Source organism: Clarias gariepinus, chromosome 28 (genome assembly GCF_024256425.1).
Source record: "Clarias gariepinus isolate MV-2021 ecotype Netherlands chromosome 28, CGAR_prim_01v2, whole genome shotgun sequence".
Classification (NCBI taxonomy): Eukaryota; Metazoa; Chordata; class Actinopteri; order Siluriformes; family Clariidae; genus Clarias; species Clarias gariepinus.
This window is the reverse complement of record NC_071127.1, coordinates 2286794-2309982: the sequence shown is the minus strand read 5'-3', so window position 1 is coordinate 2309982 and position 23189 is coordinate 2286794. Positions and strand designations below refer to the sequence as shown.

At 41.2% G+C, this 23189-nt stretch overlaps 1 protein-coding gene across 1 annotated transcript in view; it reads left to right on the top strand.

Annotated features, from left to right (window-relative positions):
- The first annotated feature begins 14853 nt into the window (after positions 1 to 14853).
- LOC128516019 (NACHT, LRR and PYD domains-containing protein 12-like) overlaps positions 14854 to 23189 on the top strand; it is a 65754-nt gene continuing 57418 nt past the window's right edge. Inside the window, exons 1-2 of the mRNA XM_053490321.1 lie at positions 14854 to 14925; positions 15247 to 15383. Coding sequence (XP_053346296.1) covers positions 15331 to 15383 — 53 coding nt within the window. The 5' untranslated portion in view covers positions 14854 to 14925; positions 15247 to 15330. The remainder of the gene's footprint in view (positions 14926 to 15246; positions 15384 to 23189) is intronic.

The window sequence follows — 23189 nt, the reverse complement described above, 5'->3', positions numbered from 1 at the left end:
GAGAAAATACGGATGGATGCATTTGTGAGAAAATACGGATGGATGCATTTGTGAGAAAATATGGAGCGTGCATTTGTGAGAAAGTTGAATTTTTTTCTTTGCAAATCAGATTGTGTTTGTTTGCAAAACGCTGCATTTGTGAGAAAGTCGTTTTTTCTTTGCAAAGCAGATTGTGTTTGTTTGTTAAATTTTGGCACATAATTAACTCCATAAAAATGACGTTAAATACAAGGTCTGTATACACATGTTCACTCACCTAAGTCACATATGACTAAAATATTATTACTATATGTGAGATTTATTACTGTTACCGTGTTAAGGTTACACTTAAACTTTCAGGCTGGTCTGAGGTAAGATAATTTAGATGACAATAGCTGCTATAGTTAGCCAAAGAACCCCACCTGTGTGTGAAGGAAACGGATAAGATGTCTGAGCTTTTTATCTTTCTCTGTAGAATGTTTTCAGGGTGACGAAACTGTAACTGTAGTATTAGCATGACGCTAGCATTTAGTTAACATTAGAACTTTATTAATCTCACTGTTTGGGAAAATAAAATGCTGGGGTGTTACAAAACACTGACCCTCTCACAAATATACACACCTGCTAACCCTCCCGTTTTTCAATAGCTAGTAATTTACTCCGCGGTCAAAAGTCGCCGCATTTCTCCCGAGTTATAACAATATTTTACACCTTTCCCCCTTTGGCAAGTAGTATGCAAATATGACTGCTGCATGTAATATAACCAGGTAGCCCTCTTTAACCAAAGTTGCTTGTGACTCAGACTAAATTAACTATCAGTCAGCTGTACAGACTGTTTGGTAGTAGCTGTCTCCATGTTTTTGTTTCAGGTTACCTATACCCTAGCTTTGTCATTTTTTTTATTTAGTATAAATCCTATTACACATTAAATTGATAGTCTTATTCAGTTTAATCTTTGTAATTCAACAAAATTTTTAACTTTCTTTTATTTCTTTCTAAGGTTGGCACCAACATGGTGGAATACCTCCAGCAGGCTGAAGTGTCAAGGCCGTACCCCTACTGTACATCCTGACGTTGGGAGATAATGACCAGCGCTGCTCTCAGGCATTCGTCATTCTGGTGGGACAGGCTCTGGAGCAATGCACATTACTTGGGGCGGTTGATGTGTGCTTTAAGGCATTTTATATTTTTATATACTCTAAAGTAGTGTGCTCCTGTATAGGACTTTTTGTAATGTTGCTATGAAATAGCAACGCCTACTTGAAAAGTCATAGACAGTGTTTGTATGTTAAAACGGAACCAGGGCTGGATAGTTTTGTTCTGCAGAAAAGATATCTAATGTCACAAAGAGATCCTGCTCTGTAGAAGCTGCCTCAGCCTATTTGTGTTATTACTCCATTCTGCCCTTATGAGTAATACTATAGTAATGATGTCGCTGTTGATTATCTGTTCTTGTGCTTTTGAAAAATGAACATTTAATAGGATGTTGTTTATTGCATATATGTATGGTTTGCAAAACTTTTAAGTTTTTTTTTTTTTTGTAATAAACCAGTATGTCAAAGTAATTTAACTGTTTAATAGACGTGTAGTTTTTTTTTTTTTTTTTTTTACAGATTCACTGTAAAACATGAAAATAATAATAACCTATTTGTGAGGTAGAATTAACTAAACATTCCAGTTAAAATGAACCAACACCTGGGTAGAACATTTGACCAATATGGTAGTTTATGTGGTAGAATTAACCCAGCATTATAGTTAAATATGACCCAGCATTTGGGTTAAATATTTAACCCATTTTGCTGGGTTAAAAAAATAACCCATTTTGCTGGGTTAAATTAACCCAGCATGTAGTTAGTCCAATAGTTACCCAGCAGCTGGGTTAAAAACAACCCAGATTGGGTTGTTTTTAACGCAGCATTTTTTAGGGTGTAACAATGTCACTTTTGGCCTTTACTGCACTCTGTAGAAAAAGTGGTACGCGCATAACCTCTCGCGGGCAAGCCTTGCTCTGAATGCCCGCTCCCTGCGCTATTTTCACGGGGGTAGGGCTAAGATACCTCATCTCGATGGGGAAACCAACTTTAACACGACATCCTCAGTGTTGTGGCTTGTTAGTGTGGCCGTGTATCGCGTTGGTGTGGGTAAACCAAATCAACGCTGTGGCTTAAAGCGTAAGTGCTGGGACATAATCCACTTCATCAGAGTACTGAGTCTGTTTTTGTGTGCATCTCTATGTGAAACAGCGTCATTGAAACAAAGTTAATACGCTATCTGTGTGTTTCAGGGTGAGTGTAAAGGATCAGAGTTCAATTCAATTTAATTTTATTTATATAGCGCTTTTAACAATGGTCATTGTCTCAAAGCAGCTTTATAAGTGAGTGTTATTTAATTTTACTTTCTAAAATTTAGTTATTAATCGGGATGCATGTGTGTTTAACTGAAAAGGACAGGAATATAGAGGTGTTTTAATGCTGTGTTCCCAATGTTAATGTGAACATTTAAATGTTTCTTCTATTATATGCAGAGAAGAAACTCACACTCCTTATATGCATATACAGTATGTTAATGTGTGATGCACAAGAGTGGTGATGAGCAGTAAGTTTGACTCAGTTATTTTGCATTTAAAATTGTGAGAGATTATGTCTATTGATATTATATGTCATGAAGAATTTCTATTGATGTTTCATGCAGTTTAAATCGCCTTATTCCCTCTTCTCTGCTGGCAGTTACATTTATTATGTTTTTAATGTTCCAGTGTTTTTATGATTGTTTAAATGCTGTGAATGAGAAAAAAGAGTACAGCTCATTTTGAAACTATAAAACTTTAACAACTGTACACTAGATTTAACAGTCCCTCTCTGATCCCCGCATTCTGCACACTTAATGTCGCTCTTTTTAAAGTGAAATAAAAGATCCATCTAAATTCTTCATCCTGTGTCTGACGTTGTCACTAAAATCACATCCACACTACACTTATATGATTAATTCAATTACATTTTTGTCATATTTATATAACTTATATTTAATGCATTGTGTGTTTAATAGCTGTGAAGACGTTTAAAGAATAAATGTTTTTCTAATTTCAGGGTTTGTTCAGCAGTCCAGTCATATATCTTCTTCTTCTTCTTTGTCTTTTAGCTGTTCCCTTTCAGGGGTCGCCACAGCGAATCATCTGCCTTCATCTAACCCTATCCTCTGCATCCTCTTCTCCCACACCAACTAACTTCATGTCCTCTCTCACTGCATCCATAAATCTCCTCTTTGGTCTTCCTCGAGACCTCCTGCTTGGCAGTTCAAACCTCAGCATCCTTCTACCGATATATTCACCATCTCTCCTCTGAACATGTCCAAACCACCTCAATCTGTCCTCTCTGACATTATCTCCAAAACATCTACTACTAGGGATGAATCTATCATACAAAAAATAAATTCAGTTAAATCATAGCTAGCATTTTATCATTCACCTAAAAGATTCAGAACATAGAGTCGACTCTTTCCTGAATGACACAACACTTGTAATGAATCTTTCTTTGAGGAAGTGAAAGTGTTTGTCACTCAGACTCGACGCCATTTAGAGTAACAGGTGAAAAAGTAAAAAAAAAAAAAAAAAAACGGTCGTCATATAACAAGGGCTGTTCGCCAAACATGAGTAATTTTAATAAAGACTAATTCGCATAAGGTTAATGAGTGTATATTTTATATAAACGTCTCTGTAAGAAAACTGCATTTACAGGTCAGCCTAATGATATCGAACTTCACTGTAAACTACGTACATTTCTGATTTGCACAGAGAGAGACGTAGAGGTGTGAAACCGTCAAACTTTGTTTTGACAGGTAAAGGTCAAAGGTCATGTGAAAGGTCATGTGAAAGGTCATGTGAAAGGTGATATTATTATTTATATTATGATTACTATAATTTATTTTTGACAGGTAAAGGTCAAAGGTGACATATGGAAGGGTAATTAAGAGTAGTTGTGTTTTTATTGTTTACACAAGTGTTAGTCATTAAGAAAAATCAGTGTCTCCTTTCCTGTGAAAGTTTACACAGTTGTTAGTCCTTAAGAAAACCGTTGTCTCCTTTCCTGTGAAAGTTTACACATGTGTTAGTCCTTAAGAAAATTGGTGTCTCCTTTTCCACGGAAGTAATTAAACAGTTAACACACAATCAAACAAAAAAGAAACCTAAACTTTCTTTAAAACCATAACACAAAGTTTAATTTATGTTAGAATTAACTACACCAACAAATTAATGATTGTAGGGATTGAGAATAATCATAGAACACTGTTACTGGAATAGCAAAATCTTATGCATTAATAACACATGAATCATTTCCTTCTTTCTCCGGCTTAAATATTACACAATCAATACAAATTGACAAAAAAAAAAATCATTTTTACCTGTTTTGCTTGTTGCTGTTACTATTGTAGGAAAAATATATATTTTACAAAATTTATGTGTGAAAAAAGTATGTGGGTGTGATCTACCCCCATCGACAGCCAAATCTAAACATGGTATGAATGTTGAAAGCTGGTCAACTCGACACCCATTCAAGTCAAGGCCTTCACTTTTACCAAGTCTCCAAAGAACCTCATCATTTCCTCTGAGACCATGGCCTTTCTAAACGGTAAGAAGAAACACTTCTCCCTGTTTGATGATATTCAAGTTATTTTACAATAAGAACCTAATGGAGATGTAGAACAGTTTAAAAAAATTTGACTTCTATCTTCTGTTGACTTATCAAAATAGTTGTAAATTTACATGTACTTTCTACTTTTAACTAATTGTTAAATTCATATTTTTTATTACAGAGTAAGATTGCTCGTAGGATATTGTTACAAATTAACACAAGCTTACTAGGTAATTTATTTTGTCTCATAGATGTGTGTAGTGAAATAAAACTTGACCTCGATGACCGAGTAGAACAAATTCATACCTGTGTTGATTGGAAATACTGGATATGGGGTAGGATTATTTCGTTCTACTCGGTCATTGACTTCCTCCTCTGGTACAATCTCTAAATAGGCAATACACGAAAAATATAAATATGCAAAAGAAAAAAAAAAGACATTATAGTATTGAGTATTTATACTTTTATTTGTAACTTACGCAAAGGTCTCACAGTTGCTATGGGTCTTTGTAATAAAGAGGTATGCGTTGTAGTTTTAACCTCGTCGTCGGAAATTACAACAATTTAATTTTCTAAAAGATCAGTAAACATGTAAAACACTCTCACAGTAACCAATCAACAAGTTTCATTCCTCCCTCCTTTAACACTTTCCTTCCCCATTTTTCTTAAAAATAAGAAAATAAGAAAAATAATAAACTTACCCATGCTTTTATAGTGTCTCATAAATATTGCCTCGAGTCTCCTTATGTGTCTGTGGTGCCACCCATGCAAAGGATCATTTAAGTCCTTACAGACACATTCTAGTGTTTGATTTGAACATTAGTAAAGCTTGTACCTGCAGAATTTTATGCACTGCACTGCTGCCACTCAATTTGCTAATTGGATAAGTGCATAAATGTGTTGATCTACTGGTGTGTCTAATAAAAGTGTCCATGTCTGCAGGTTGTTTCAGTGCAAAATATCAGGTGAAGTGTTGCTCTGACCTCATCTCTGATATCAAACCCATCACACCTGAAAGAACTGCATCTGTCTGAGAACAATATAGGAGACACAGGAGTGAAGTGTCTCTCTGCTCTAGAGAATCATCAGTGTAAACTGGAGGCATTGTGGTAAGATCATCTCTCTGAGTGTTGCTTGACCTGCTCGTGGGTAAGACATTCTTTGCAGAGTTCTAGTTTCATCACCAATGTCCAAGAAAAGAAGTTTATGTTCACTGAAACTTCATTTTAATTCAAACCAAATGTTTGTTAATAAATACTTGGTGACTTTAAAATAATTTTAGTATTTATGCCTGTAGAAAAGTTGGTGGATTCTGAATTAACTAAATTTTTTCATTTAATAATAAACCAGGCTTTAAAAAACACTTTGAACATGGCCATTTTGGGTTTATAAAAGTATGTGAGCCTTTTACAACTTACATAAAGACAAAGGCTGTTTACTAAAAAGCTTAACAAAAAAAGAAAAAAATAATAACTATGTGGTAATCTGTATATAATAAGTAACTGTCTACAAACTGAGAAAACCTGGTGTTGTCCCATCCCATCACTTGAGACTGATTGGAACAGCACAAGACCTTACAAAAGTCTCTGTTAATCTGTCCACTTTAAGGAAAACTAATCAAAACTTTTTTGTTATAATGGAAAAACACCACAAACAAAACTATTAAACTACAAATCAGTGCTGCTTGTCTCAGTTTACAAATGATCAAAGAAAAAAAATTCATTATATTAACAGTTTGACAATAAAATGCGCTGAATGCCAACTCCACACTTTTAATTATTTTGGCAAATTATTATTCTCTGACACACACAATGGTGTCTATAACAAAATCTTTAATTTGAAATCCACTATATATTTGAGCAAAGCATGGTAGGCAGCCACCATTTTTTAAGTCAAAGCCAGTGTGCAGTGATGAGCCAGTCTCATTGCTTCTTTCTGTCAGCAAAGATCAGGGAAGTGAAGATGCTTCAATTGTATGGTTTAAATGTGGTTAAAGGGTTTTTGTAGAATGTTGAAGTGGAGGAAAGGAGGTTTACACTCTGTTACTTTCATTGCAGTCACTCCAGCTGTATTAATGATGAGTATGTGTTGCTTAATATCTGCAATATGTTCTGTGAAATAGGACAGGATTTGGATTTTGTTCAAACAAAGTGTTATATATTTAATAATAAGATGTGGGGTACTGTAGTGTAAGCACTGTGGTAAAGAAATAACAATACACAAATTTAAATATGAGCAATTTGTGTACCAAAGACATGAGATGCACATGTAGAGTGTGTAAAGCTGTTGCATTCACTTTATCTGCATAATGTATATCCACTATTACTGTAATTACTGACGGATACATGGTCAGTTGATGCATGGACAGTCATTATACTGTGCTTACCTGTACTACTCAAACTGTGGAGGATAAATAAACCTGATGATGCTGTGAAATAATTTTTTTTATTTATTGTTTATAAAGTTTTTCCTAATTATTGTAATTAAAAAGGTTTTGGTGGACCAAAACTCAACACTTTTTTTCTTGATCTAATTGGCCGCCACTACTTTCTGTTTTACTCACAGCAAAAATCACAATAAAAACAGGAGATTATATTTATTATATTTATTAATTATATTTATTATGAAAACCCAACTATCTTATTATTGATACTACATTGGAGAGTTGAATATCCACAAACAGAACTGCAGGATGATTTATCTGTTGTGAGAAATCTGTAGGAGGTGGTGTTATAGCACTTTTGTGAAATCACACAAGACTCATATACTAATATAACCCAAACAATTTTTGCTTTATCACCCTTGTAACTCAAAGAAAACATTGTAAAAAACTTGTATATTTCAGTTTTAAGATTTAATGTTCAGGGAGTGAACTGTGTGTCACTGTGTTTCTCTCTGCAGGTTGTGTAAGTCTGGTGTGACAGATGGAGGCTGTGCTGCTCTGGCTTCAGCTCTGAGATCAAACCCCTCACACCTGAGAGAACTGCAGCTGGAGCATAATGAAATAGACGTCTCAGGAATTAATCTGTTCTTAACTCTACAGGATGATAAAGTTTACAAACTATAAGACCTGAGGTCATGACGTTTTGTGACTTGTGACATTATTTCTCTAAACGAACTTAAAAAAATAAATCTCAGAGCATTCATTTGGTTGCTTTTCTTTAGTTCAGATTGACTTCATCATTAATGTAACCACTTTACTCATTTTGACATTTTTGAACCACAACTCCACACTATGTAATCCCTCAGATTGTGTTGATTAATTCAGGGGCTTTTCTTTTTTTTTTTTTTTTTTTTTATTTAGGCTTTAGTGAACACCTCTGCATGTGAAGATGACTCCAGGTGTTACTGCATTTCCATGTTGCGAATAGAGCACACAATTACTGCTTATAGGCCAGTTGTTTTGGATTTTGTCCAGGAACATCACAGTCCTTCTCTATAAATACCATTAAGGCTAAATGTCTCCAGATTTAGATGTGCAGATTGCTTTGCTGGAAGATTTCATGACAAATAGACATGTTTAAAAAATGACTTAATAGGACATGAGAGATGAGAGGAGTCCTGATTCCACCTGTGTCATGCACACTCGGTCCGGCACTAGGACACGGAAGTAATGCAGTCGCGAACCAGGAAGCATAAAAGGAGACAAGATGGCGCAGCACATCGCTCAGTCATTGAGTTCGCCTATGCCACTTCGGGATTCGTTCGCCGATTCGTGAGTATGCACTTTCTTGGGTTTGCTTTCAGATTGAATGTATGTTTATAGGACGCCGGTTAGATTGTGTCTTTTCCTTGCTCCCCATTTGTGAGAGTCCTTAGACTAAATCGCGTTATTATGCTGCCTATTCGTGTCCTTCCGCGTTAGGGTTTACCATTTACGCAACAAAGGGCTAACCGCTAAAGCTACATCTTCTGGTCACCTTAGGTTAGTTCCTGACAGAATGACTGAGCCTTCCGCGGTGAACCCAGCAGATCATGCGCGCCTCTGCAACGTGGTAGATCAGCATGCCATGCTCATCAACAAGCTAACCGGTGAGATCGTGTCACGGGACCAACAGGAGATAATAACAGATGACTTGGCAGTTTAGCCCGTGTAGCGTGGATGGTAACCCAAACACAGAAGTAGCGTGAAGAGGCAGGATAACCACGCGAATATTCTTAGAACTCTCTTGTAATGAGAGCAAGAAGCTACACAAATAAACTCGCGTTCTTACAACACACATTCGGTCAGGAATATAAACCCAGAAATAGTGAGTACTCACGATTTGGCAGAAACACGTCGGAACCAACATGGGTAACTCCATGGCTGAGCGATGTGATGTGCCAGAGTGTACAAGCGGTGCGAGGTTGCGGAGCTCAGGTGGGAGAACGCGGATCTCTGGGCGGCTTTTGATAGCGCGGCTAGCCGGCCTCCCGTCGCAGCCACACTGGAAGGACTGATCCAGCTCGCCCTCCGTATTGATCAGCGCCTTCTCTCTCACCCGAAGCCAGCCCCGAGGACCCTGCTGCCTGCACCCACCTTCTCCTACGCCACCCCACGACTGCCTGCAGCCTTCACCACCATGACTACTGGTCCTGTCGGATCTCCACTTCCTGCCGTGGTTGACACCGGAGCCGGGGAACCTATGCAATTAGGACGCGCCTCCCTGACCGTAGCTGAACGCGAACTCCGGTTTCGAGAAGGGCTGTGTGCCTACTGTGGGTCAGCGGCACACCACCAAGCGATCTGCCCACTGCGTCCGGGAAACGCACAGCCCCAGTGAACAGGAGGAGAGACTCACCGGGCCCCTTTCCGAATCTCCACCACTACCGGCACCACCACCTCTCGCCTTACGTTTCAGGTATCCCTCCAATTTGGCCACAAACGGGTTCGAAGTACTGCGTTCATCAACTCTGGTGCCGCAGGCAACTTCATTGATTCTACTTATGCCAAAGAATTGGGGGTAAAGATCGAGGCGTTATCCCAGCCAGTTCGTATTACATCTGTCGACGGTCGGCCCCTGCCATCCAGCACGATCACTCACCAGACTCAACTCCTCACTCTCACCATCGATCAGCATCAAGAACAGCTCCAGTTTCACCTCATCCCCATCTCCTCACCTCCCATCATCCTTTGCTAACCCTGGCTCCTGCTGCACGACCCCCTCATCTCGTGGACACGGAACCGGATCCTCCAGTGGGGGCCGACCTGCACCGAACTTTGCCTAGGGAGCTACCCACCTCATCGCCCATACGACCTGGCGATAGAACTTCAGCCGGGTTCCATTCCTTCCCACGGCCATCTCTACTCCCTATCAGCCACCGAGACACAGGCGATGGAAGAATATGTCGCCAACGCCCTTCGTCATGGGACCTTCGTCAAACAGACACCCACTACAACTCACCAACTTAGCCCACCAACTCAGCAGTTCATCAACGACATCCTCAGAGACATGCTGGGCTGATGGGTGTTTGTCTACCTGGACAACATCCTTATCTATTCTCACAACCCCGAAGAACACATCCAACATGTATGTGCTGTTCTAAAGAGATTGCTCGCTCACCAACTGTACGGCAAACTGGAAAAATGTGCTTTTCACAAGCATTCCACCCACATGTTCCTGGGTTTTGTCATCTCGCCCAAGGGTGTGGCCATGGACCTGCAGAAGCTAGAAGTTGTACGTCACTGGCCCCTACCCAGGACTCTCAAACAGCTTCAATGGTTTCTCGGGTTTGCGAACTTCTACCGTCGCTTTATCCGGGGCTAGAGTACAGTTGCAGCACCAGTAACCACATTGACCAGGCCCTTATCTCAATCATTTTAACTCACCCCAGCTGCCATCTCGGCTTTCCAAGAACTTTGTCACCGCTTCACCACCGCTCCTATCCTTCTCCACCCAGATGCCAGCAAACCTTTCGTTGTGGAGGTGGACGCGGTGGATGTGGGCGCCGGCGCTGTTCTCCCTCTCTCAGTGAGGTCCAGACCAGAAACTGCATCCTTGCAGTTTCTTCTCCAAAGAATTTTATCCCACTCAGCAGCGATACGGGGTAGGGGACCGCGAGCTGTTGGGCATAAAGTGGGCCTTGGAGGAATGGTGTCACTGGCTCCAGGGCGCTAGTGAGGCATTCATCGTCTGGACCCATCACCAGAACCTCATCACCATCAGAAACTTAAAACAGCTCAACCAACGACAGGCACGGTGGGCATTATTTTTCGAACAACATAATTTCCACCTGTCATACCGCCCGGGGTCAAAGAACACCAAGGCTGACGGTCTATCACGCCAACATAAGGAAGACCTTCCCCGGGCGGACCCCGTGCCTGTCATTTCCATGTCACAAATCATCGCACCCCTCCACTGGGACTTGGGAACGAGGGTCCGCCAGGCACAGGCTGCAGAGGCCGAACCGGCAGGCGTGCCACCTGGACGACTCTACATGCCCCAATGCCTAAGATTGGAGTCTCTCCAGTGGGGCCACTCATCAACCATCGCCGGACATCCTGTAACCCGACGAACCCTACTATTCATCAGATGGGCGTTCTGGTGGCCCTCCATGAGGAAAGACATCACCGAGTTCATTCAGGCATGCCCGGTGTGCGCCAGGGCCAAAGATGTCAATCAACCAACACCTGGAGAACTACAACCACTTCCAGTTCCTCGACGGCCCTGGACGCGATCGCCCTGGATTTCATCACGGGCCTGCCGGTTTCCGAAAGGAAAAACACCATCTTAACCATCGTTGACCCGTTTTCCAAGGCAGTGCACCTGGTGGCCCTCACCGGACTCCCATCAGCAAAAAACACAGCTGAGCTGAAACTGGAACACGTAGTCCGACTGCATGGGTTCCCAAGGGACATCGTCTCAGACAGGGGGCCCCAGTTCACCGCCCGGTTCTGGAAGGCCTTCTGCCGTCTAATCAATTCCACCAGTAGTCTTTCATCCGGTTATTATCCCCAGACTAATGGTCAGACGGAATGGACCACCCAACAGCTGGAGCGCTACCTGAGGTGTTTTGTGGCTGACCGCCAGCGCTCCTGGGCCCGCTACCTCACATGAGCTGAACTATCACACAATCTTCATGTTTCATCGGCCACCAGCCTGAGCCCATTTGAGGTGTGCTATGGTTTCCAACCTCCTATGTTCACCCATCAAGAGCTGGAGGTTGACGTACCATTGGCCCAACAGTTGGTCCGTAGGTGTTGACGGCTGTGGAATCAAGCCAACCTCGCCATCCAACACACCAATACCAGTTACATCACTCAGCCTCGCCGTCAACACACTCCGGGACGTTTGTACAAAGTAGGTGACAGGGTATGGCTATCAACAAAGTACCTCCATCTGCACCCCGAGTTCCGAAAACTTTCACCTCGATTCATTGGCCCTTATCGCATCACTCTAAGGATAAACCCTGTCACCTATCGGCTCCAGCTGCCTGCGGCGCTCCGGATTCACCCCATATTTCAAACTTCCCAACTAAAACCCTTCATCACTTTACCTATGATAAGCTCCTCCTCCCCGAATCATTGACGGCGGTCCCGCCTACACCGTGCAACTGATCCTCGACTCGCGCCCTCGGGGCAGGGGCATCCAGTACCTGGTTGAATGGGAAGGCTACGGCCCCGAGCAACGGTCTTGGATCCCAGCACGCCTCATCCTCGACCCCGAGCTCATCCGGGACTACCGTCACTGGGTATCCTCCACCCCAGGACCGTCTGGAGCCGGTCCTGACAGGGGGGTACTGTCATGCACACTCGGTCCGCGACCGGCACTAGGACCTGGAAGTAGTGCGGTCGCGAACCAGGAAGCATAAAAGGAGACAATATGGCGCAGCACATCACTTATGCCACTTCGGATTCGTTCGCTGATTCATAAGTACTCACTTTCTTGGGTTTGCTTTCAGATTGAGTGTGTGTTTTTAGGACGCTGGTTAGATTGTGTCTTTCCCTTGCTCCTCATTTGTGAGAGTTCTTAGACTAAATCGCGTGATTATCCTGCCTATTCGTGTCCTTCCGCGTTTGGATTTTTTACCATTCACGCAACAAAGGGCTAACCGCTAAAGCTATGTCTTCTGGCCACCTAAGGTTAGTTCTTGACAACCTGCAGTTATCATGATCAATCCTGTTCATGAAGGCCGGTTCATCAAGTCTTTATTAAAATTTCTATATTTTATTGTAATGTAAATAACAAGTGTTCTTTCCACACTTATGTGCATCAAGGTGTATCTGCAATGTTTGCTGAATCGTTTTATTGTGAAATACACCGTGTATTACAGTATGCATCTTAACCCATGTATCCAATATGTGTGTTTTAAAATTGCTTCAAAGATCTTTGAGAATATATACACTCTACATAAACCAGGATCCAATAGTTAAAAAAAAAAAAAACATGGATGAACCATGGCAAGCTGATTTAATGGATATGAGCAACATGTCAGAGAATGATGGCAAAGCAATTTTTTTTATATTTTATCAAAATATGTTTGGTTATGTGTTACAAAACAAGACTGGAAGTGATGTAATGAAAGCTTTTTATTTTATTATGATGGAAGGTAGAGTCACCAACCTAACCAGGGGAAGGAGATTTGACAAAAGGTTTCAAAATGTAACAGAGCAAAACGCATCGGTGTGCGAAAGGTTCAGCACCATGTTAAAGAACAAGATGTGGAATTATTTTACAGATATAGTACAATAACAGTGTGTGTAAAGGAGACTCCCTGTGTTTCCATAAGAGACATAAGAGATAGGGAGAGGAGTCCTGAGTCCCCCTGCAGTTATAATGATCAATTCTGCAAAATTGTCCTTGACTCAAAAACAACATGGAGACAAAAAGAACATGAAAATATATGGTTTTATTTTATACCATAAAAAGAATAAGGTAACATCTGAAAGTGTTACTAAACTCTGTTTTTATGCTTAATGTTTAGACATCTTTGAGAATGTGAATCTTTTATTCTGCGTATGCTACTCAGAAATGATATTTTTACACAGAACTTTCCACTTCAAAATGCTTCAAAACAGAAATTTTCAGCATAATTTTTTATCATAATATTTCAGTATATTACACTGCTATATTGTGCACTTTCATAAAGGTGCAGAAGGCAGAAATTTTTTGAATAAAATTTCAATTATTTTTTGACCTGTTACTTCACTATGTTCAATATTAATTTTATCAAAATAAATATATGTCATCTTTATATTAACCTCATGGCTGGTTTATTGTGCAAAATTACACTTGATTGAAATATTTTAGATTTTATATGCTGTAGGCTAAGCTCAGTGCTAAGCTTTATTATTTGTGATTAATATGTTTTAGCCATAAAATTATTATCAAAAGATGATGCAGATAATTATAACCTGCCCCAAACGGAGATCATGGCCCGGGCTTTCCATTACACACGCTGTGCTTTGGTTTCACAAGTGGGCATATAAATCACATGTCACATCAAGGGTGCAGCTTGACCGGATCAGTTAAATTGCAATCAGGTGGCTCTAACCAGAGTCTCTTACGTCATTCAAGGTGGCAGTACAAGTGGTGATGGATTGTGTGCTCTGGTCCCTCCCAAAAGAGAAGCAAAAAGCCGTAGGGATGAGCCAGCAAACATGCGGGAGAGGGTAAGTGCCCTGGAATGCGCATTAAACATACTTTCTCTGGGTCAAGAAAGGGAAAAGCCTCAAGAAAAATATCTGCAAACACTACTTCTCATTTCAAAAAGAACCAGCGCTGCTGCCATTGTCTGAGCCAATAGTGGGAGAGGCTCAGACGGCATTGGCTCAGTCAGAGGGTTCCTCGCCAGCCATAATTGCACAGGAGAGCCAGTTCCTGCTCCAAGGTGCTCCTTACCGCACTACTGGATACTGGATTCGCTTTCCCGTCTGTGGTGCTGCCCAACACATCTCCATGCAAACCCATACCAGCATCTGCATCCATGGCAATCAGCGTGAGGTTCCAGTTGTGCACATCATGGTCAAGGACTACCAGGGTAAATATAATCTTAAAGCTGGCATAATACCTAGGTCCAAACGCAAAAAAGTTAATATTTATTGATCTAAAAACATCAAAAGTTTACTCTGATTTAATGTTTGACAGTAAAGAAAAAAGTTTGTGTTTTTTTATGAAGTGTTCGTGAATATCTGGTTTTAACTGTATATATCACTACCACTTTAACATTTGCATAGAAGAATCAGATCAAAGAGTCGACTCTCACTCATAATGAATCCTCCCTAAGAAAGTGAATGTGTTTATCACTCTGACTTAACACCATTTTGTGAAGCAGTTGAAAAAGAAGAAGGAAACAAATAACGGTAATTTTAATGCCATACAAGGGCTGTTCAATAAATGTGAGTGATTTTAATTAAAACTATTTTGTATAAGATAAATGAGTGTATAAGATATGATCAGCTAATGAATATGCACAAATATGTAATGTTATCTATGAGGCTTGGTAAATAGCTGTTGCACTTGTGGCTGCTGTATGGGGACGGTTTGAGTGGTTTTAAATGCATACTTTTTGCTGTGAAAGGAAAAATTTATTAGGTGCTCCGAATGTGAGAGTTTGTTCACAGTGCAAACTAAACTTTCAATACTGTAAATATAAGATTTTCTATTATCAAAGAAGATCAGGAACTTCAACTGTTGATCTGTTCTGTTGTGTTTTCTAGGAGAGGAATTTGCATTAGCAGAAACATATCAAACTCTTCAGGACTCAGTGTTGTGTCTCTTGCATACTTTCCTAATATTCAAAGATGGAGACCTCTGATTTTAATACAGATAATGGTACCCCACCTTCAAAAACATGGTAACCAAATATGCCTGTCATTTATTGTTCGTATGATAAAACGTAATTAATTAATTCAGTAGGAAGAGAGGAGAAGGAGATTGTTTACATATTTATTTCTACCCCAGACACATTCAATTAATGCACAGCAGGGATATTCCTACATGACTTCTAGTGACGCATATTTATTCACTTAAATACTTCTCAATGTAAATTTTAACCTATCCAAAGGACAAAAAGACAAAAATAAATGAATAAAACTGGTTTACTTATTCAGACTAGTGAAACAAACTACAGGTTTGAAAATGACCTCCATGCACTAAGCAAGCTTTTTCTAATTAGCTGGTTAAATGTTTTTATTTCTTAATGTGTTTAACACATTGACTGTTGTATCATGTCACTTTATTGCTTTTTTATGGATTTGAATTTTATCATTTCTTTAGCTGTCCAATCTTATTGAGTTACTAAACAAGTCTTGGCCTGTATTTACTAGGCGTCCCAGAATCACTCATAGAAATTGCGCTCAAAGTTCATTTAGGACTGAAAATATTCCTAGCTCAGAGTAGGACATAAAAGTCGTTTATGAAGCTTCCTAACTTCTTTTTTTTTTCAGTGAGGAGTAGGACTGCGCTGATGAAAGTGTGTAACGTCACTTTTTACGACACGGAGCTGTAAAGTAGGCTGCACGTTACAGTGGGTGTTGTAGTTTTAAATTGTGGTAAAGCGAATTGGTGAAATCAGCGGCAGTTGTTTGAAAGCTTTATATACACAGACAAAAACTGTAGATGTGTCACTTGGCTGCATGATATCCTGATCAGACTCCTTCAATCACAACTGTTTAAAGCTCCTATAATCGAGCAGTGAGACTGGAGAGAGGATGACAGTGTTTTGCTTGCAGAGGAGGTAGTAAAATGTAAAGAAACAATTTAAGCCAAATGCTGACCTACTCTTATCTCTACAGATAAGTGAACATAGGCAATTTGTGAAAACATCAATGGCAACTGTCAGTTTGACATACATACCCGTGAGGAGGGTGAATCATGAGAATAAGCCGTGTTAATGAACTACTGAAGTGCTGCTTATAACAAGAAATCTCAAAAAACAGTTGTGTACATACAAATAATTTCATATAAGTATATACAGGTGCATTTCAAATTAGAATATCATTAAAAAGTTGATTTATTTTAGTAATTCAATTAAAAAAAGTGAAACTCTACTCTAAACATTATATAGGTTCATTACAGATTCAGTGTTTTTTTTTATTTTTTATTTTTTGATGATTATGACTTACAGCTAATTAAACCCCAAAATTCAGTATCTCAGAAAAATACTACTTACAATAGAATATTACTTACAACCAATTAAAAAAATAAAAAAAATGCACATGTACAGCATTCGAGGCTTGGTCGGGCTAACCTTTGCATGAATTACTGGAACCTGAAAGACAGGCAGGTTGCTCTGATAGAGTCCTTTAGCTCTTCTGTGTCACTGGGTCTGGTGTCTCACATCTTCCTCTTCACAATACCCCTTAAACTCTATGGGGTTTAGGTCGGGCAAGTTCACTGGCCAATCAAGCACAGGGATACAATGGTCCCTGAAGCAGGTATTAAAACTTTCAGCAGTGTGGGCAGATGCCACGTCCTGACGGAAAATAAAATCGGCATCTCCATATAGCTGGTCAGTAAAGGAAAGCATGGAATGCTCTAAAACGTCCTCATAGATGGCTGTGCTGACCTTGGACCTGACCCAAGTGAACAAACACCAGCAGATAACATGGCTCCCCAAACCACCACTGATAGACTGGACCTCAAGCAACTTGGATTCCGTGTCTTTCTTCTCTTCCTCCAGTCTCTAGGACCTTGATTTCCAAATAAAATGCAGATTTGCTGTCCACCGAGTACAGTCCGGTCCTTTTTGTCTTTAGCCCAGGTAAGATGCTTCTGAAACCAGTTGTCTCTGGTTTAAGAGTGGCTTGACACAAGGAATGCAACAGTTGTAGCCCATGTCCTGGATTCGTCTGTGTGTGTTGGCTCTTAAAGCACTGACTCCAGCTGCTGTCTACTCCTTGTGAATCTCCCCCAAATTCTTAAATGAGCTTCGTTTCACAATCCTCTCAAGGCTGTGATTATCCCTGTTGCTTGTGCACATTTTTCTACCACATTTATTCCTTCCATTCAACTTTCCATTAATGTGCTTGGATACAGGACTCTGTGAACAGCCAGCCTACTGAAACAGACCAAAGGCTATTTTATGAGAGAATATTTAAAGGCTCTTGAAACCTTTGCAGGTGTTTTGAGTTAAATGGCTGATTAGAGCATTACACCAAAAGTCTCCAATATAGAAATTTTTAGAGATACTGAATTTTGGTGTTTCATTAGCTATGGAGGACTAAACATGACATAATTATAAATAAATAAAGGTGTGAATAAATAAGTAAATGCATAAATAAATACATAAATACAATAAGCCTTGGGAAATTGCTAAATATATTCATACATTTGTTTATTAACATATTTCAAGATTTATTTATTTCTGAAATTTCACATTTCTTCATTTCTTTATTTCTGCAGTTCCACATTTCTACATTTCTTTATTTCTGCATTTCCACATTTCTTTGTCGCTGTATGCTGATAAGGTAGGCGGTCCCAGCCTTAGTCAAAACGTGATTGGGCCGCAGGGCACCTCAGACAGAAGCAATCGATCTAATCAGCGTGATGCTTTTTAGTTATCTGAAACTAGCTATGCAAATGGCTGCCAACGAGAGACCATTAGCACATGTTCTGCGGGATCCTTAACCAAACTGTGTTTGACGGTCTTCAAAAACTTCATATCCTCACACAGAAAGAGGAAGGGAACGTTGGGCGTCCATGGTGTGTTTTACCCAGAAGTGGATAAGCCTCAATTATATTCGGAGGTAAAACGCACCGTGGACGCCCAACGTTCCCTTCCTCTTCCTGTGTGAGGATATAAAGTTGGCGGACAACTTCTTGAAGACCGTTAAACACAGTTTGGTTAAAGATTCCGCAGAACGTGTGCTAATGGTCTCTCGTTGGCAGCCATTTGCATAGCTAGTTTCAGATAACTGAAAAGGTCAACATCCATCTCAGCATCAAGCTGAACTAAATCATCCATTAATCTTTCGACTCGATATAAAACTTAGTCATTTGCTACAAGGTTCTCAATTTCACCGGCTAGTGAACTTAATTCATTAGCGGAAGCTTGTATATTAAAAAAACAAACAAAAAAAAACACCATAGTTGCCAGACAGCAGTCATTACAAGCCAAGGCATTACTAGTTGAGTCGAAACAATCTCACTTCATTTAACCAATCACGGTTTCGACTAAGGATGGGACCGCCTACCTTATCAGCATACAGCAACAAAGAAATGTGGAAATGCAGAAATAAATCAATGACTGCTCCGACCACCTTTTCTTTGTTTTTGTTCTTTAAGTTAGTTTACAGCATTTTAAAACGTGTTAAATTACCACCATGGAGTACATTAGTTATGATAGAGACACTCTTGTTTCTATTGGTATACAATGTACTCACAATTCGACGTTTTTAACTCCGGATCAGAGCTGGCCGAGTGAGATCGTGAGGGACAACAAAGGACGCGACGCGACGCGAAGCAGCGGCCCCGAGGAAAACGAGCCGGTGTCAGGAACAAGCTGAGAGCCCGTGGATACCGCACACCTCTGCCTAGCATCTTGCTCGCCAACGTCCAGTCACTGGAAAACAAGCTTAATGACCTCAGGGCCAGGATAAAGTTCCAGAGAGACATTCGGGACTGCAATCTCCTCTGCTTCACCGAGACATGGCTGAACCCAGCGGTGCCGGACCACGCCATCCAGCTGGCCGAGTTCTTCTTGGTTCACCGCATGGACAGGACGCGGGACTTGGGGAAGTCAAGGGGAGGCGGCGTGTGTTTAATGGTGAACAGCAGCTGGTGCAACAGCGCGAGCGTTGTTCCTCTCACACGCTCCTGCACACCCAACCTGGAACTACTGTCCATCATGTGTCGTCCTTTTTATCTACCTCGGGAGTTTACATCGGTCATAATCAGTGCCGTTTATATTCCACCACAAGCGGACACGGACACTGCCTTATGCGAGCTGCATGAGGTACTCACACAGCAACAATCACAACACCGGGACGCTTATTGTAGCGGGGGACTTTAACAGTGCAACCTCAAACGCGCAGCGCCGAACTTTTATCAGCACATCACCTGCCCCACCAGGGGCGAAAGGACACTGGACCACTGTTACACTACAGTCAAGGACGGCTACAAGGCACAATCTCGCCCTCCGTTTGGTAAATCCAACCACGCCGCCATCTTCCTCATGCCAAAATACAAACAAAGGCTGAAACAGGAAGTTCCGGTTCAGAGGGAGGTCGCGCGCTGGACGGACCAATCTGTGGCCGCGTTACAGGACGCACTCGATGACGCAGACTGGGACATGTTCAGAAACAGCTCCGATGACGTCAGCGTGTTTACGAAAGCGGTTGTGGGATTCATTGGGAAACTAGCGGATGATACCGTGGAAAAAAAGACTATTAGAACGTTTCCCAACCAGAAGCCGTGGGTGGATAAAACCATCCACGACGCTCTGAGATTTCGCACCGCTGCCTACAACACGGGACTCGCGTCGGGGGACATGGAACCGTACAAGGCTGCGTCATACAGCGTACGGAAGGCGGTGAAAGAGGCGAAGCAGCGCTATGGGAGGAAACTAGAGTCACAACTCCAACAGAGTGACTCTAGAAGCCCGTGGCAGGGACTAAGGACAATAACGGATTATAAAGCACCAACATCCGGTATGATGAACGCAGACGTGTCTCTGGCAGACGAGCTGAACACTTTCTATGCTCGCATCGAGGCTGCAGCTAAAGACGCTGGCGATGCTAATGTTAGCAGTGCTAACGGCTGCAGACAGGAGGACACTGCCAGCACCAGAAGCGCGTTCATCATCACCGAGCATGACGTGAGGAGAGCCTTCAAGAGAGTGAACACCAGGAAAGCAGCAGGACCAGATGGCATCTCAGGCTGTATTCTCAGAGCCTGCGCAGACCAGCTAGCACCTGTGTTCACAGAGATATTCAACATCTCTTTATCTCAGTCGGTGATCCCCACATGCTTCAAAGAGTCCATCATTGTTCCTGTCCCAAAGAAACCTCATCCTGCTTCCCTCAATGACTATCGCCCTGTAGCCCTCACCTCAGTAGTGATGAAGTGCTTTGAACGCCTGGTCAGATCTCATCTACATCTCTCACTCACCTGGACACTCGGAGGGGGAATTATGTGAAAATGCTCTTCATCGACTACAGCTCTGCATTTAATACCATAATCCCCTCCACACTTACCACCAAGCTGGAGCACCTGGGACTCAGCTCATCCATGTGTCAGTGGATCTCCAATTTTCTGACTGGCAGACCACAGGCAGTAAGGAGGGGCGGACATGTCTCAGCCTCCCTCACTCTCAGCACTGGAGCCCCCCAGGGTTGTGTTCTGAGCCCCCTGCTGTACTCTCTGTACACCCACGACTGCGTTGCCACTACCAACTCCACCACCATCATCAAGTTTGCTGACGACACTGTTGTGGTGGGCCTGATCACGAACAACGATGAGACGGCCTACCTGGAGGAGGTTGGAAATCTGGAGAACTGGTACCAGTGCACAAAGACACTTTGTTCTATGCATATTTGCACATTTTGGGTACTGGTGGCTCAGTGGTAGGTGATTCGCCTGCCATGCGGGAGACCCGGGTTTGATTCCCAGCCAGTGCTCAATATGCTGGTGCTATTTGCTAAAATGCCATAGATATAGCCATTACATTATCAACTTATGCTTCAGTACCAAATGCATGTTTGCAATTGAGAATTTTTTTTTGCTTAAGCTATGAAACACATTAGCACTCACCTCACAGTTGCTATAATTTAATGATTATCATAAGCAAAAAGTGTAAAACAAAGGATTCACATTTATTACATTTTCACCCAGAGCGGAATTCGAACCAGGGTCTGGACGATTTTATACGCCGCACGCACACACCACGTGGAAAGCGGCAAAAATGCTTCAATTTCATTGGCTGTCACTGAGTGTCAGCTATTCACGACTGGCCCCCGCGGAACACAGAATCCCGCTTTGACTGCGCTTTCTCCATTCGTTATTACAGGGGCGGACTGGGACCAAAAAGTGGCCCTGGACTTCCTGGCCCACAGCAGCCCACACCATAATACATTGGCTCATTAATGTAGAGATACATTTTTAACACCAGTTACTAGTATAAAAATATAACACAATACAGAAATCAATGCTATTTAAACATGTTATTTGAAGTATCACTGAACATATATTGGGTCAAAGAAACAAACAAAAAAAAGAACATATAAATCTAAAAAAGACAAACAACATATAAATCTATAAAGACAATATTTTTTATTTTATTCTTTAATTATTATGGTAGTCAATATTAACACGAAATAATGCTGAGAAACATTATTTCAATTAATATGATGACCACCATCATAATAACTAGCACGAGTTAATGCTGCTACTAATTTTATTCTGTTTGATTGCCATTCTTTTTACTTGGCTCTGGTAGATCAGGGGAGACGTGTTGGTCATCATCAGCATGTATTATGATGTGGGATGTGGTGCGCTGCTGGATCCAGCCTCACTGTCCCTGACCTGTTATAGGCAGAATCTGTTCATTTAAAGCATTTCACAGCATTTACCTCTAAAGCTTTTTCTTATTTTCGCGTAACCTTTTCTTCTTCCTCCTTTTCATTCATGGAAATTATTATTAATTTGCTCAGAAAATTCGCTGCATCGAGAAAGGATCAATATCTAAAAATTGCCCACGTGTGTGGACAAAGACTACAAAAGTGTATAATCTTTAATAAAGTTAATCTATTACAATGTTGTTTTCAATGCTGAAGCAAACATGATTTTGTTTTAGTCTATTCATTGAATACAACGCGACATCGCGCTCCGAGGTGAAGCGCACCCACAGTTACTGTAATCCCCCATCTCACCTTTACAACAGGTGTGAAGTCATCAAACCGGTTTCGCTGCTGGGGGAATTTACAGAATTGGGGGTTTTAAAACAAATTAACAAGACTGAGCAGACTTCAGACAGGGGGTTTGGTTGGTTAGAAGTGGCGCTGACGGGGGTAGGGCGGGAGGGAGTCTCGCCCGCGGAGCAATTCAGTGTAGAACCGCCACTGCCTATTTTCCACCACATCACGTACTTCCCTGATCTCGGACTAAACTCCGCGCTTTGCTTTTATAATGTGGAGCAAGCCCGAGATCATATTAACGTAGCATTCATCATTCAAAGTTATTCATATCAGTGTATAGTTAGTTTGATTTGAAAAGTGCTATAACTCCACCTGCTACAGTTTCAGCCCAGTGGAACAATCTGACTACACGTGAAGTGCCATGAAAAAGTATTTGCCCCTTCCTATTTTTTTTCTTTGCATATTTGTCACACTTGTATAGGTGGAATTTCACCTAAACACTTTAGGTAAAAACGTATAGGTTAATATGTATAGGTGAGAACAGCTGATTCACACTTCATTTGAATGTTGTCTGGCATTGTAAGCACACGCAGTGACACTAAAAGAACAATAGGATTAATAGGAATAGGAGGCACTAAAGAGGAGAATTTTAATTTAGACTATAAAAAAATTAACCTGCGTCTATTTTTAGGCGTGCCAGCTGCCACTTTTTAGTCTTATAATGCCCACATGACATGCTGGTACAGAGCTGGACATAGCTCATCCATGCCAATGATCCCGGGTTTGCACCCCGCGCTATAAAATAC